This window comes from Ailuropoda melanoleuca, chromosome 1 (assembly GCF_002007445.2).
Source record: "Ailuropoda melanoleuca isolate Jingjing chromosome 1, ASM200744v2, whole genome shotgun sequence".
Lineage (NCBI taxonomy): Eukaryota > Metazoa > Chordata > Mammalia > Carnivora > Ursidae > Ailuropoda > Ailuropoda melanoleuca.
The window spans coordinates 190894858-190910433 of record NC_048218.1 but is presented as its reverse complement, the minus strand read 5'-3'; the positions used below and the strand labels follow the sequence as shown (position 1 = coordinate 190910433).

At 41.6% G+C, this 15576-nt stretch overlaps 1 protein-coding gene across 1 annotated transcript in view; it reads left to right on the top strand.

Moving 5' to 3' along the window:
* CEP41 (centrosomal protein 41) overlaps positions 1 to 15576 on the top strand; it is a 54195-nt gene that overhangs the window by 483 nt on the left and 38136 nt on the right. Inside the window, exon 2 of the mRNA XM_011230405.3 lies at positions 13690 to 13753. Coding sequence (XP_011228707.1) covers positions 13690 to 13753 — 64 coding nt within the window. The remainder of the gene's footprint in view (positions 1 to 13689; positions 13754 to 15576) is intronic.

The following is a 15576-nucleotide window of genomic DNA, read 5'->3' as shown; positions in this document are numbered from 1 at the left end:
ACCCATCATTTCTGATTATGGGGATACAGGAAGAGTAGGAATAAGCAGATCAAGCCATTTGGAAAGGATGCAAAAATAGGACCTTAGTTTGCCCTCTTCCCGATGGGACCTTTTACTTTCTGGTGTGTTTCACCTCTAGTGCCCTGCTGCATTTGTGGTCATTTAATTTAAACAAATGTTCATTAGACTCCTACACCGCAGTAGCTGCTAGAAATACAAAGAGAGTAAGACAAGGCATTTGTCCTTTAATAAATTCAGTCTAGTGAGGGAGACTTGGAAACAATTTGAATACAATGTGGTTGGGGAACAAGTTGAGAGAGCACAGAGGAAAGATTGAACTCAAGGAAGTGAGGGAAGGGTCCTCGAGATATCCTGAAATGACAAGGTGATGAGCCCGGTGAGGAAGCATCTCAGGTAGAGAACAGCATGAGCAAAGATGAGGAGGTGTGAAATGTGGGAGTGGACAGTTCCCTGTAGAGGAGCTGGAGTAAAGTCTGGAAGGGCCTTCTGTGTGTTGCTAAAGCCCTAGGCCTTTATACTGAACAGGAGTTGCAAGTTATTTCATTTCATGGTGGATGTCAATGAGCTATGTTGAGAAAGTTGTGAGGCTTTGCAGGAGAATACCATGATCAAATACGATCTCTACCATGAAGGTGGGGGAGGTAGGTGTGGAGAGTGGCATTTTGCCACATACTTATCTTGCCTACTGGTCTGAATCTGAGAAGGTTTTGAGGAGTTTTAAGTAACTGAGTGATGTGGTCAGATTTGCATTTTAGGCAGATGGCTGTAGCCACGTTGTGGAGAAAGGATTTGAAGAGGCCAGGACTGATTGGTTCGGTGGTATTTATGATAGAGACCTAAGTAACATCATGGAAGTAGGTACAGAAATGGGGACTATTTAGGTAATTAAATCATTAAGACTTCATGATTAGCTTGGAGAAATGAAAGTGAATGGATGACTTAGTTTCCCAGCTTGGGCTACTCATCAGTGCCCATGCCATTAATGAGATCAGGAATGTGGGAGAAAGGAGTGCAGGGGGATAGGAGCCAGGATGCTCTGTGTGGTCATACATTTGTGTTCTAGAGGAAGATGTCCAACTTTCTTGTTTTAGTGGAGCACATTTTCCAGTAGTTTCTTGAAAAAGAGTGCATGGGAAATAACTATTTTTTTTATTTATATCTAAAATGTGAGGCATGTCTGAAAATGTTATTCTGCCTTCACACTTATTTGCCTGCAAGTTTGGTTGAGTGTAGAATTCTTGGTTGGAAACCATCAGTGTTTTTTTAAAACATTGCATTATAGTCTTCTAGCATCCAGTGTTGCTGTGGAGAAGTTGAAAGCCACCTTTGTATTTGACTTGATTTTTTTCCTTTTTAGAAGCTTGTAGCGTCTTCTCTATGTTACCAGTGTTGTGTTTCACGGATATATTCCTTTCAATGGGTCTCTTTTCACTCATTTTGGTGGGCACCAGAAATTCGCGTCTTTCTATTCCGTGAAATGTTTTTGAATTATTTTGTTGTTGACTTCTCCCTCCGATTTTCTCCATCCTCTCTTTCTTGAATTCATTATTTTCATATTGCTTCTATAAGACTGGTTCTCTAATTTTATTAAATTTTATTTCCTGTTTTCCACATCTTTGTCTTTTTGCTCTCTTTGGGAGATTTGTTTACTTAACTTTATCTTCTAATCCTATTTAATTTCTGCTGTTGTGTTTTTTATTCTTGAGACCTCTGTTTTGGACTCTGATATACTTTTAAAAAATCATTTTTCCTTTTTTTTTTAAACATTTTATTTATTTATTCGACAGAGATAGAGACAGCCAGCGAGAGAGGGAACACAAGCAGGGGGAGTGGGAGAGGAAGAAGCAGGCTCATAGCGGAGGAGCCTGATGTGGGGCTCGATGCCACAATGCCGGGATCACGCCCTGAGCCGAAGGCAGACGCTTATCCGCTGTGCCACCCAGGCGCCCCTAAAAAATCATTTTTCTTAAATAACTATAGATTCACAGGAAATTGCAAAAAATAGTACAGTCCCATGTACCTTCACCCAGTTTCCCCCATTGACTATGCTTTATGTGAGTATAATACAATATCAAAGCCATAAAATTGACATTTGTACAATGTGTGTATAACTCTAGGCTATTTTTTCACATGCGTAGATTTAATATAATCAAGATTTAATGTGTTTAGATTTATAATCAAAATACAGAATTACTACATCCCCACAAATGTCTCCCTCATACTATCCCTTCCTAGTCATTTCCACTTTCCTCTGCTTCACCATCTTAACCCCTGGCAACCACTAATGTGTTCTCCATTTCTGTAATTTTGTCATTCGAAAATGTTACATAAATGGAATCACATGATATGTGACCTTTTGAGATTGGCTTTTTTCACTCAGAATAATGTCCTTGAGACACATCCAAGTTGTTGCCTATAGCAATAGTTTATTCCTTTTATTGCTGATTAGTGGTCTGTGGTATGTATGTATCACAGTTTGTTTAACATTCAACTATTATAGGATATTTTGGTTGTTTTCAGTGTGGGGCTATTATAAATAAAGATACGAACTTTTGGGTACAGCTGTTTGTATGGATGTTAATTTTCATTTCTCTGGGATAGCTGCCTGGGAGTGTAGTTGCTGGGTTGTATGTGAGCTTACATTTAGATTTTTAGAAACTGCCGAACTCTTTTCCAGAGTGACTGTACCATCTTACATCCTCATCACCAGTGAATGAGAGATCCAGTTTTTGCACATTCTTGGCAACATCTGGTATTGTCAGTTTTTTAAATTTTAGTTGAGTTTTTTTTTTTGTTTTTTGTGGGTTTTTTTGTTTTGTTTTTTACTTTTAGAGAGAGAGAGGGAGGGAGGGGCAGAGGTAGGGGGAAAGAGAATCTCAAGCAGGCTCCACGCCCAGCACAGAGCCCGATGTGCGCTTGATCTGATAACTCTGAGATCATGACCTGAGCCAGAATCAAGAGTTGAATGCTTAACTGGCTGAGCCATGCAGACGCCCCTATTTTAGTTGTTTTACTAGGTACACTGTGACGTCTCATACATAATGGGGAACTTGTATTTCCCCAATGGATACTGAGGTTGAACATCTTAAATTTTTTCATGTGCTTATTTGCCATTCATAGATCCTCTTCCACAAAATACCTCTTTGTATCTTTTGCCTAATTTCTAATTGGATTTTTTTACCGTTGTTTTTGTTTGTACATTTGTTTGTGACTGTGTAGATATTGATTATTGCTAAAGCAGTGATCATTACAGTTACATTTTCTTTCTTATTTGCTTTTCCTGGAGTTCCTATCTGCTTTTATTTTTATTCTATACTACTACTAATTTTTTATAAATAATGTAGGAAAATTTCCCTACATCACTATCATATGTTTCCAGTTACATTTTCCAAAACATTCTCTGTGCATTTGTGTGTGTGTGTGCATGTGTGTGTATATGCGTGCATACTCGTGTGTGTAAAGAGAGTTTTATTTTGTGGTTTTCTTTTATCCAAATGTTGTAACATCATGTATATGGCTTTTTGACTTGCTCTTTGCACTTAACAATAAGTCTTGGAGATCTTTCCATGTCAGACAAATACAAGTCAACTTAATTATTTTCTTTTAACTCTTACATGAGTACTTGGTCTGGTTGTAGAGCAAAAGTTTTTTTTTAAATTTTTGTTACTTGTTAAATTTTAACGTTTTTACTAACAGCATTATGAGATAGAATTCACCCATTTAAAGTATACAGTTCAGTGGTTTTAATATAGTCACAGAGTTGTGTAATCATCACTGATTAGAACATTTCCATTACACCAAAAGAAACTCTGTAACCTTTAGCTATCACTCCCCAATTTTCCCATTGTCTCCTTCATCCAGTCTTGACAATCACTAATCTACTTTGTCTCTATATTTGCCTGTTGTCTACATTTCATATAAATGGAGTCATGCAAAATGTGGTCCTTTGTGACTGGCTTCAACTTAGCTTAATGTTTTAAAGGTTCTTCTGTGTTATATCATGTATTCGTACTTCATTCCTTTCTACTACGGAATGATATTCCTTGACGTGGACATACCTATTTTATTTGTTCTTTCTGATGGACATTTGGGTTGTGTCGACTTTGGAGCTATTATGAATGATGCTACTATGAATATTCATGGACAAGTTTTTGTGTGCATGTGTTTTCATTTCTCTAATGATAGCTTTTTGAAATTTTTTTTCTCTGCATAGTCTATTTCCTTCCTATTGTTATTTTTCTTTTTGTTTTGCTGGAGATTAGTATTAGTTAACTCAGGCTGCCATAGCAAAATGTCACAGACGGGGTTGCTTAAACAACAGAAATTCATTTCTGGCAGTTTTGGAGTACTGAAAGTTCAAGATCAAGGTGCTGGCTGGTTTAGTTTCTGGTGAGAGGTCTCTCTTGCCTTACAGATGGCTGCCTTCCCAATGTGTGTTCACTGGATTTCTTTGTGTGTGTACTTGTGTGGAGGAAGAAACTCTTTGGTGTCCCTTTTTATAAGGACACTAATCCTATTACACTTGTGCCCCACCCTTATGATTTCATTTACCCTTAAAAACCCTCCTAAAGGCCCTGTCTCTAAATACAGTTACAGTGGAGATTAGGGCTTCAACATAACTTAAAAATATAAATTAATAGGGGCGCCTGGGTGGCACAGCGGTTAAGTGTCTGCCTTCGGCTCAGGGCGTGATCCCGGCATTGTGGGATCGAGCCCCACATCAGGCTCCTCTGCTGGAAGCCTGCTTCTTCTCCTCCCACTCCCCCTGCTTGTGTTCCCTCTCTCGCTGGCTGTCTCTATCTCTGTCAAATAAATAAATAAAATCTTTAAAAATATATATATATAAATTAATAGTTTAGAATCAAAAGAAGCCTCAGAACATTGCTGTGAAGTGAAGCGAATTGTGTCCCCCCAAAGTTCACAGCAATGTTCTGAGGCTTCTTTTGATCCTAAAGTATTAACTTATGTTTTTGAGTTAGAAACTTAAGCAGGTGATTGGGAACTGTATATTTGAGAGGGGCTTGCTGATGGTGAGCCTAATTACAGGAAGATCTCACCAGGCCATGATTTGGGTGACTGTCCTCCCAAATCTGTACCTTCAGCTCTTTCCTCTAAGGCTGGTGATGATTTCCTCAGAGAATTCCTTCACTCTCCTGAGAGCAAAAGCCTAGCTGAGTTCCTGGAGGAATTAGAGCTAGGAGCTAAATCTCAACATTAGTATGCATCATTCATGTAATGCCCCTATTTTCAGTAATGATATCTCTACCTTTCTGTAAAGACCGCCCAGTCCAGAAATCCTTCCCAGGGGATAAATCTATAGAGAGCTACCGTGATGGGGGAGGGGCAGTCACCCAGTAGCACACAGCGGACAGGGATTTGGAGATCAAGTTGCTTCTCAATCAGCCTTCAACCAATCTTCCTTATTTCAGCCACTCCTTTGCTCCCCACTTCCGGAGGTGTTTGGGGTTGTCAATTCCCAAGCCTTTTAAGAATTGTTCTTGGCTTTCCCTTTGACTTTCTTGAATCAGTCAAAGCATTTTCACTGTTGATTTGCTTTCTAGAATTCAAAAATCTATTGCTGTCACTTCTCCCACTCTCTCTGGTTTTTTGAGCTTTATGTCCTTAAAATAGAAGACAAAAATTGAGGTTTTGGAAGGAAGTGAAATTAAATGCATGTGTTCAATATGCTATCTTCACCCAGTAGATCATGATCTGTAATCATTTTATTTGTAATCTATAATCATTTATTTGTTTATTTCTGGCATACTTTCAAGAACATAAACTAGGTTCCTTGTATGCGTTGTCCCACTGCCTGAAATGCAGTAAACATCTGTTGAATGAGTAAATGAATATATGCCGGAGCTGGGAGAAAGAGTGAGGCCACAGTTCCCTATTTGGATATCAAGCATATAAATGGAATTAAACCTAAGTGTTTGGCTCTCAGAGAACTTATAGATTGAGAAGATGGAATCCTGGGGAACACGTTGTTTAAGTGACTGACAGAAATGATCCATGTGTCATTGGAGAATCAGGGGAGAGAGATATCACTGAAGCCAAGGGAGTGGAAACTGAGGAAGGTGGGGCTATTTAACAGTGTCGAATGGTACATAAAGGTCAAGTGAATTAAAGAATGGGAAGTCACTATTATATTCAGCAATGAGGGGATCTCTGATGTTGGCTAGCTGCCATAGGAACCATACTAGAATGGTGGGGATAGTAGCCATGTTGCAGTGGATTGAGGAGTAAAGTGAAGATACCCGGAAGGCATTCTAATTTTACATTAGAATGTATATTCTGGTTACATATTGATTCATCATGAATCACTCCATGTTTAGTGACTTAAAATAATAGTCATTTTATTATGATGTCTATGGTTCTGAAGGTTGACCAGGCTCAGCTAGGTGCTTCTTATTTGGGATCTCGTGGTTTTGCAGACAGACGGAAGCTGGGGCTAGAGTTATCTTGAAGGCTTGGCCATTGATATAGTCTGTTGGCAAGGACCTCAGCTGGGGCTGTCAGCCATACCACCTACAAATGGCCCTTTCCATGTGGCTTGGCCTTCCTCACAACATGGTAGCTGAGTTCCAAGAACAAGTGTCCCAAGAGAACCAGGTGGAAGCTGTATTGCCTTTTATGATCTAGCCTCAGAAGTCATAAGGTAGCATTTTCATCATAGTCACAAGCCCATCCAGATTGGGGGAGAGGGGGACATTGGCCCCACCCCACCATGGGAGGAGTTTCAACATCACAGCATAAGTGAGACGGAGATTCTGTTGCAAACATCTTGAAAAATACAGTCAGCCATAGGTAGTAGCTGCTGGCGACATAGGGGCTGCTACACGTGCATACAGGGTCAAGGTTGTTGTTTGAGATCAGTAGACTTGGACCAGATTAAAACTGCCATTTAAAAAAAAAATTCGCCTTTCAAAGACCTGTGTTAAATGTGAGATTGCCTTAAATGATACTCTTTTCAAGATTGAATTCATTTCCTTCATTTTATGGACCTCCTGTCTATACAAAGGAGATAAGTAGGGAAATTCTGAACAAAATGTATAATGGTGTTTTTAAAAATCCTTTCAATGTAAATCTTTTTATATATGTTGCAGTTGAAATACAACCAACCTTGTGAGTTTCATTTTGAGAGGTGGGAGGTCAGAAAAGCTCATTCATGTTTGAACAATTTGAGATTTAGACAATCTCACTCATTTTTTAGTGATTTGCTTTCAGAAAAATCCCATTGTTGACTTCTCGTTCTTCTCCCCTCTCTGACATCCATGTATTTATAAAGCCCAATCTTACATTGCATATTTTAGTAATCTGCCAAAATACTCTTGCAATGATGTGGCTCACAACTCAGTATTTTTCGTACCTTCTGTTGTCCTCACGGCCTCCTCCAGACCTTCAGTCTACATTAAGGCTTCTCTACTTGGGGCCTGCGTGTCATGTCCCACCATACAGCACAGGATTTTATATACCCATGGTTCTTAACACTTTTTGGGTTATAAACCCCTTTGAAAATTTGGTGAAAATCATGGACCCATTCCCCAGAAAAATGCACGTTCACAAAATTTTTCGTAGTTTCACAGGACTCATGGGCCATTGAAAACCCATTGGTGGATCTGGTATTCAGAGCCCCTGGAATGAGTGTGGAAGAGGGCAAGCTCTAGAGGCAGACTGCCCAGTTTCATTCCAGGTTCCACCCTTCTCACCAGCTGACTAGCCTCAGGAAGTCACTCCATCTCTGCGCCCCATTTCCTGATATGTAGAATGAAGATAATACTAATATTTACATCAGGGGTGGTTGTGAGGATTAAATGCGATAATGTAGGTAAAATGCTTAGTCGAGTGCCTGACGACATGGTCAAGTGCTCAGTAAATGTTAGCAGGGATTATCTTCATTATTGTTATTGTTCTACCTTCTCTAGCAAATCAAACAATGTGGGGTTCTTTCAACATGCTTCTGAAGTGGCTTCTGAAGTGGATTTTCTCCACTTGGAATACTTTTTCCATCCTTTTTCGTTATCTTTATCCATAGAGGTTCAACCCTTAAAACCCAGCTCCAATGCCATTTCTTCCACAGAGTCTCCCACATCACCCCCAGTGTGTGAGTGCTCCCTGTGGTTCAGATTCCTGGAGCACCGCGTGGTGCTGGCGTGCACACCGTGTGCTGCTCAGGGCTCATCTTCATCCATTAGGCAGTCCTTACTGCTCACGCTGGTGGGAGGCCCTGTAGCAGGTACCGCGATCAGGGAGGTCGAGCCGTGTCCTAAGTGCAGGAAGTGAGAAGTGTGATTTGTACAAAGTGCTGTGACAGTCGGGGCAGGGAAGAGATTTCCATCTGCCTGGGGCCTTCACGGGAGTCTCCTCGGAAGATATGTCTGTGCTGGGTCTTGAAAGCCAAGTAGAAATGAAGTAGCTGGATGGCATGGGTAGACAGGGAGGACATTATCTCTGGACCCTTTCTTAGGATGTAAACCCTCAAAGGGTCTTTGACATTTTTCACTGCTCACTGATAATACCACAAAAATGAACTTTCTCAGCCTCCTCCCTCCTCCGATGAACTTCATCATGACCACCTGTCTGATATCTTTACCTTAAATACATATCCAAAGTTGACCCTTCCGCCTGGGCTCTGGGCCGCCTCCTCTCCCACTCCCTCCTTACCATACCTTACTGCCTCATTTCCAACTCCTCCTGTCTAGCCTCTAAACATCCTCAAATCTCTCCTTTCTTCCAAAACAAAACAAAGCAACAGCAAAAACTAATTCCTTACCAACTCTCAAGGAAAAAAAAGGCCATCTGGCTACTATCTTCTTTCCTCCCTCCCCATCTCACACAACCTGCTGTTTTTGCTTCTGCTTCTGTCAGTTTACTGTAACCTCATCCACCAGGGTCGTCAACAATGTCCTGGTTTGTTCAATCCAAATTTACTTTGTTATTCTCTTACTTGACCTGCATTCTTGCTCGCTTGTTCACGTTTGACCTCTTGTTCTCAGACTTGACAGCATTGATCACGGTTGACCACTCCCTTCTTCCTGAAACTCTTCTTTAATTTTCATGACCCGCTTTCTTCTGGCCTCTCATGAGCCTCACGCATGGTGCTTTTCTCTACCTGACTTTAAGTACTGGCTTTTTTCTTCTNGGTTTTTCTTCTCCGTCTTACGCAATCCCTGATGGTGATTTTGCCCATTCGTATGGCTTCCCCTGCTGCCTAGAGGCCGACAACCCCCAAATCTTCTTTCTTTCTTTTTTTTTTTTTTTTAAGATTTTATGTATTTATTTGACAGAGATAGAGACAGCCAGCGAGAGAGGGAACACAAGCAGGGGGAGTGGGAGAGGAAGAAGCAGGCTCATAGCAGAGGAGCCTGATGTGGGGCTCGATCCCATAAGGCCGGGATCACGTCCTGAGCCGAAGGCAGACGCTTAACCGCTGTGCCACCCAGGCGCCCCCCCCCCCAAATCTTATTTCTGCAACCCCAGATTTCTCTCCTGATCTCAGACCCAAACAGCCAGCTCACTACTTCCATTTTGGATAACCCGCAGATACCGCATACTCAACATGACTCATGATTTTCAATATATGCTTCCCTCTAAAGTCCCTTTTTTGGGGAATGATCATCACTGTCTTCCCCCTGTTATGCCAGTCAGTTGTCAATCATACTGATTTTACATCTTTACAGATTTTTTGAGGCTCTTCTTCCTCATGTCTCCTGTCACTTCCTTAGCACCACAGATGTTTCTTAGCACAACTGCTTCTTAACTGATCTTCGTGCCTCCATCCTTGACAACGATCCTGTTCATTCTCCAGAATGCTGCCAGAGTGAGCTTTCTAAAATGGAAGGATGATCCCATCACTCCTCCTTAAACTTTCTCCAGTGATTCCCCAATCATCTGGACCAGGGTTTCTCAACTTCAGCACCTGTTGACATTGTGGGCCAGCTCATTCTTTGCTCTGGGGGACTTCCCTGTCGTTCTGGGATGTTTTGCAGCATCCCCGGCCTCTACTCACTGGATACTGGTAGCATCCCCACCAGCACCATCCAGTTCTAGAATGTCTGCAGACACTGACCATTGTCCCCGGGAGTAGCGGGAGCAAAACTGCCCATTTAAGAGCTAGTCATCTACAGGAAAAAAAAAAATCCAGGTTTCTTAGTGCGGATACAAGGCCCTTTAGGAACTGCCGTCCCTGCCTCTTCAGCCTCATCTGACTGCACGATGTCCCCTATGGTCTAGGTCTACCCAGAAACCCTGCGGCTTCCAGCCACTACTCCTTTAGCTTGACCACTTTCCTTGGCCCTCAGATTTCGGCCCGGAAGTCACCGCTCAGGACATAGTTCTTGACTCTTGGTCAGGATCAGGTGCCGATCTTGCAAGCTCCTGTTGCACTCCCTGCTTCCCTCACCTTTTCATCATGCAGTGTGGTATCTCCTTGTGGGCTTCTTTTCCTTCCCCACACCACCGGGAGCTGTGTGGCTCTGTGTCCTCAGCACGGCGGCTCGCTCCTCCAGTAAATGTTGCCTGAATGGTTAGTGCTCAGTAAGGCTTTGTTCAATGAATAAATAGTCCTTGAAACAGCTTCTTTTCTTGGCTCTTGCACTTTCCACCAGTCCACCCTGTTTATGTAATTGAAAAAAGCCAGTTGGTCAGTAGGTCAAGAAACAGTCACCCCCCCCAAAGCAAAAATTTTAAGGAAAAAAGTACGGCAGTTCCATAAAATCTACGGTAGTCTGCTTCGAGTGAAGCAGAGAGTTTTACGTTGTAGTTGGCACTAGAAAGTCAGGAACGAGAAGTGGGTCCAAAATGGGAAAATGGAAGAGACACTACATTTTTCTACTGCAGCATATGGATTCCTCATTAGTCTCTGTAAGGGAAAACCGGGGGCGGGAAGGGTCCAGCGACTGCAGCTGTCCACACTCTCTCCCCCCATCATTCCGCTGCCACCACACCTGGTCCCCAGAGACACCCTCACTTCTTAGCTATGTTGGCTTAGGTATGGACAAATCCCCTTGGTTCAGCAGAGACTAGCCTGGAGTTTTTCAAAAGACACTTTGCTAGGAAACTAGTGGAAAACAGAACAAAACAAAAGTAAAAACAGGAAATAGCATATAGAAATTATGAAAGTACAGAGTAACCCCAAAAAATAAATAAATAAAAGGCAGAAAATTCCTTAGACTAAGGTAACGGTGAAATTCTACTATTAGCTTTTCTTGACTCAGTTTACCAGACACATGTTTTCTCTGGTGTTTTGGTTTACATTTTTGGTTTTTTCGTTTTTGTTATGATATTTGCCTTTCTTTGGGGGATCTTATTCTAAAGTTCCCCTTTTCAGTCTTTACATATTTCCCTTCTCTCACTTAAGAATCTTCTCTGTCTTCACCTAGGAAGGAGTTAGAATTGGTATTAGAGTCAGTTTCTCTTAAAGATAGCAGGTTACTGATCAGAAGTAGACCGGAGTTTTCCAGTCTTTCTCTAGGAATAAAATAGCTCAGGGGTTCCACACACACATCTGAGGCCCAAAGCTAAGTGTTCACTGGCCTGGAGGAAAATGGAAAACACAGACAATGTCATGAGTTTTGTAACACTAAAGGACCAATCTTTTGATTCTGGGATTTTTTTTTTCTTTCTTACTTTTTAGGTATTAAAATGGCAGATGGGGGGCGCCTGGGTAGCGCAGTCCTTAAGCATCTGCCTTCGGCTCAGGGCGTGATCCCGGCGTTCTGGGATCGAATCCCACATTGGGCTCCTCCGCTGGAGCCTGCTTCTTCCTCTCCCACTCCCCTGCTGTGTTCCCTCTCTCGCTGGCTGTCTCTCTCTCAAAATAAATAAATAAAATCTTTTAAAAAAAAATAAAAATAAAATGGCAGATGGTAGTTTTGTGCTTTTTTTTTTTTTATGTCCTTTCTTGGCAAAATTAAAAGTTGATTGTTCTCTATAGGTGCCCCCAGTTTTAGAAAATTCTTACTGGTCTCTGAAATCTAAAACTCTGGCCAGCAGAACATGCTGTAGTTAACTGCGTTTTCAAGGGCAAATGATATGGGTTTTAAAGTTTGTTGTTCTTCACCTGATTTTCTTCTTTCTTTCAACCAGTAGAGCATGCAACTCTTAATCTCAGGGTCATGAGTTCAGGCCCCACATTGGGTATAGAGGTTACTTTAAAAAATAAATAAATAAAAATAACTTTTAAAAATAATAATAATAAGGTTTGGTGTTCTCTTCCAAGGAACCAGGTGATTAGTATAATATACTCTGCACTCTATTTTTTTTTTAAAGATTTTATTTGTCAGAGAAAGAGAGAGCGTGAGAGAGCACAAGCAGGGGGAGCGGCAGGCAGAGGGAGAGGGAGATGCAGACTCCCCGCTGATCAAGGAGCCCGATGTGGGACATGATCCCAGGACCCTGGACTGAGGCAGACGCTTAACCCACTGAGCCACCCAGGCGCCCCTAGACTCTGCATTCTAGATACTCATTTGTTGACTGCATATCAGCAAATGTGCCTCCCAGCTGCTAGGTCCCAGGTGAATACAGATTTGAGTAAGTCACTGTCCCTCCTGCCTTTGAGGAAATCTAGAGAAGCTCGGGGTATAAACAATGATACAGGATATACTCTGGAGCCAGGCAGAAGAAAATGCCCGATTCCACCTCGGACAGCTTGCAGAGAAAGTAAGGTTCTGCCCAAGGGCAAGTTCTAGGCAGACGTTTGCTGAGCCTGGAGGCTTGAGTGAGCGCAGCAAGTTAGGGGAGCACTCGGGCAACGTCCACGTGGAAAAATGTGTGAGAGGGGCGGAAGATGAAGCCAGAAAGGTTTTAATTTCCACAGCTGCCTGCAACTGAGCGTGCGATGTTCAGACTTGTAGGCTAGAAAAAGGCCTGAGCAAGAAAGCTATACCTTGAAATGTCAGTTCACCAGCCATCCCTCACTTCATTGGCTTTCACAAACGCCCCTGAAACTTAATTTGCGTAAACGTCTTGTGCTTGGACTGAGTTTACTCCCAGAGTACAGGACAAGGGAGACCTGATGTTGCCATTTTTTGATGACCACGAACTTGCCCTGGGCCTGTGATGAGCCTCGGCTGCCCCGAGAGCAGATGCCATCGTAGTAACATGTGTGGGGCCTCAGACTCCAGGCAAGCAGCAGGGGAGGGCTGCCAAACTGGGTCCTGGGTCCCAGTGCTACTTTCCAGGGGAGATGTGGATACCATCTGGAGGGTGTCCGGAGGAGATGGCCTAGACATCATCGTACAAAGAGTAAAACAAAAAAGAAGGGCGAGAGAGGTGCCTTTAGTTATTTTAACAGATTTCTTGAGGCACGGGTTGGAGGGTGTCTTATTCTGGGTTGTGACAGTGGATGGGATGGAACTTAGAGGGAGACTAATTTGGCTCAATGTCAGAAATAATCTTTAAGAGTTGTGGCTTTTTTTTTTTTCCAAATTATGTAGTGCTATGAGATTATTTTGACAAAAAACAGAAATATTTTGACACAAACAAGATAACCTCTTCACCTGTGGAGATGAAGAGTCCTCGATAGAAGGGACAGTTGAGCCCCTTCCTTCTTTAAATTTGATGACATTTTAGCATCTGTTCTATTTTTTAAATACCTGATTCTTTCCCACCTTTGTCGCCCTTGTTTTGACGTTGACTCAATTAATTGTGAATTCTCTTATTTTTTAGTATCTGACCAAAAGGATACCACAAAACCCAAGGTATCAGCATATCAAGTCAAGACTGGATACTGGTGAGTAAATATTAGAAAATTAAAACTTAAAAAAAAATCCAATAACAAATTACTGGCAGGAGGCAGGCTGCATGCCTGCTTCAGTCAAAGCTCAAAGTTTCTCATGTTTCTCACCCCATGGCCTTCCAGGCTCAGGCTTTATCTTTGAAAGCTGTTTTTTTTTTTTTTTTTTTCAGATTATCAGTAAAAACTTCCATTTACATAACCTAGCTTCTTATAAATTGAGAAACTGATGAAAACCTTGTTCAGTAAGTTACAAGGCTAGGCTAAATAACTATGGGGGGGGGCAGACCTCTCTTTTGGAACACCTGAAGTATATTCCTTTAAACTCGGAGTAATTATATTTGTACACATTTGTTCAATTCGGTACTTGTACATGCAAAGTTACAGACTACGGGACATAGAAAGAAGAATGTGAATTGTGACTTTTGCAGTCAAAGAGCGTAGATTCAAGTGCAGGCAAACAGACCTGAATGAGTAACTAAAATACCAAACAAAGCTTCAATTCGTGCTTCGGTTCAGGTAAAATGAAATTGAAGAGTCGCATTGCTTATTTCCAAGCTCTTAACATTCTTCAGTGTCATGATGCAGACCCCTCCCCAGGTCCCAAGTGGATTTGCAGGCTTGTGAGATTTTGATTTCTTATCTGCTTCATTTTTCAACTGTTTAAAGTCAGCTGTGGCAAATCCATTGTGTTGGGATGGTTTTGCTAGTGGTTTGGGGCACCACACGCCTTTGGCAACGCTGAATTTGCCATCAGTAACCTGAGGACAACTGAGGAGATATAGACGAGATACAGACTTGTTTTAAATCTCATTTCGTCTTTCCCTTCCTCCAGTCTCCTTCGAAATTACTGTCATCCATTATGCAAGTTTGCTCATATAAAATGAACTTCAATTGAATGTTTTAAATGAACCACATTTGCAGATACAATTTCTCGGGACCTTTCTTTCAAACATTTCCAAGCTGTACAGATATTTATCCTTGCAAATATCCTGTTTGATGGTAGGTAGAAAATTTTATCTCCGTTTTCGAGGAGGAGGAAATTGTGGCAGAGATTGTGTGATTTACTTGAAGTTCAATAAAAGGAGACAGAACGAGGATTTGAATGCAGGGTGAAGAAGTCGATGGCGCACCAGGAGACCTGGTGTGAAGCCTGGCCACTGTCTCTTTGGCCAGCTGTCCCAACTTTTCCCCCAGCCTCATTCCTTCTACCACAAATGCCTTCAACTTCTCCATCTCTACCTGCCCCCCGCCCCGCGCCAACTGCACTTGTGACCCACTCTTCTGGAATAAACTGTTCTGTGAAGAAAGCACTTTGATTAAAAATGCCATATATTTTTTTCTGAGGGGTCCAGATAACATTTAAAAGACAACTATAAAGAAATGCATTTCTTTTAGAACCTTCTTAAAATGAAAGTTTTTGGAGCTGAGGTTTATTTCAGATAGGTAGGGATTTTTTCCGGGAAATAGAATTGGGATTTGTGAACGAAAACCCATTTCTTTCCCTTCAATTCCTCAATTCATAACCAAAATTTGACTTAATAATAAATAGTACTGGAAATAAATTTCAATTTTTTAAAAATTGAGATACTTAAGTCTGCTTTTGAAAATTCATAGTAATTGCCTATAGCCTTTTATATCCTTGGATTTTTAAACTAGTGTTTTGCTAATTAAACTTTTTTTTTGAAGTAATTGTGGATTTGCATAGAATTTTATGAAATCATACAGAGAGGGGCGCCTGGGTGCCTCAGGTGGTTAAGCATCTGCCTTTGGCTCAGGTCATGATCCCAGGGTCCTGGGATCAAGCCCCACATAGAGCT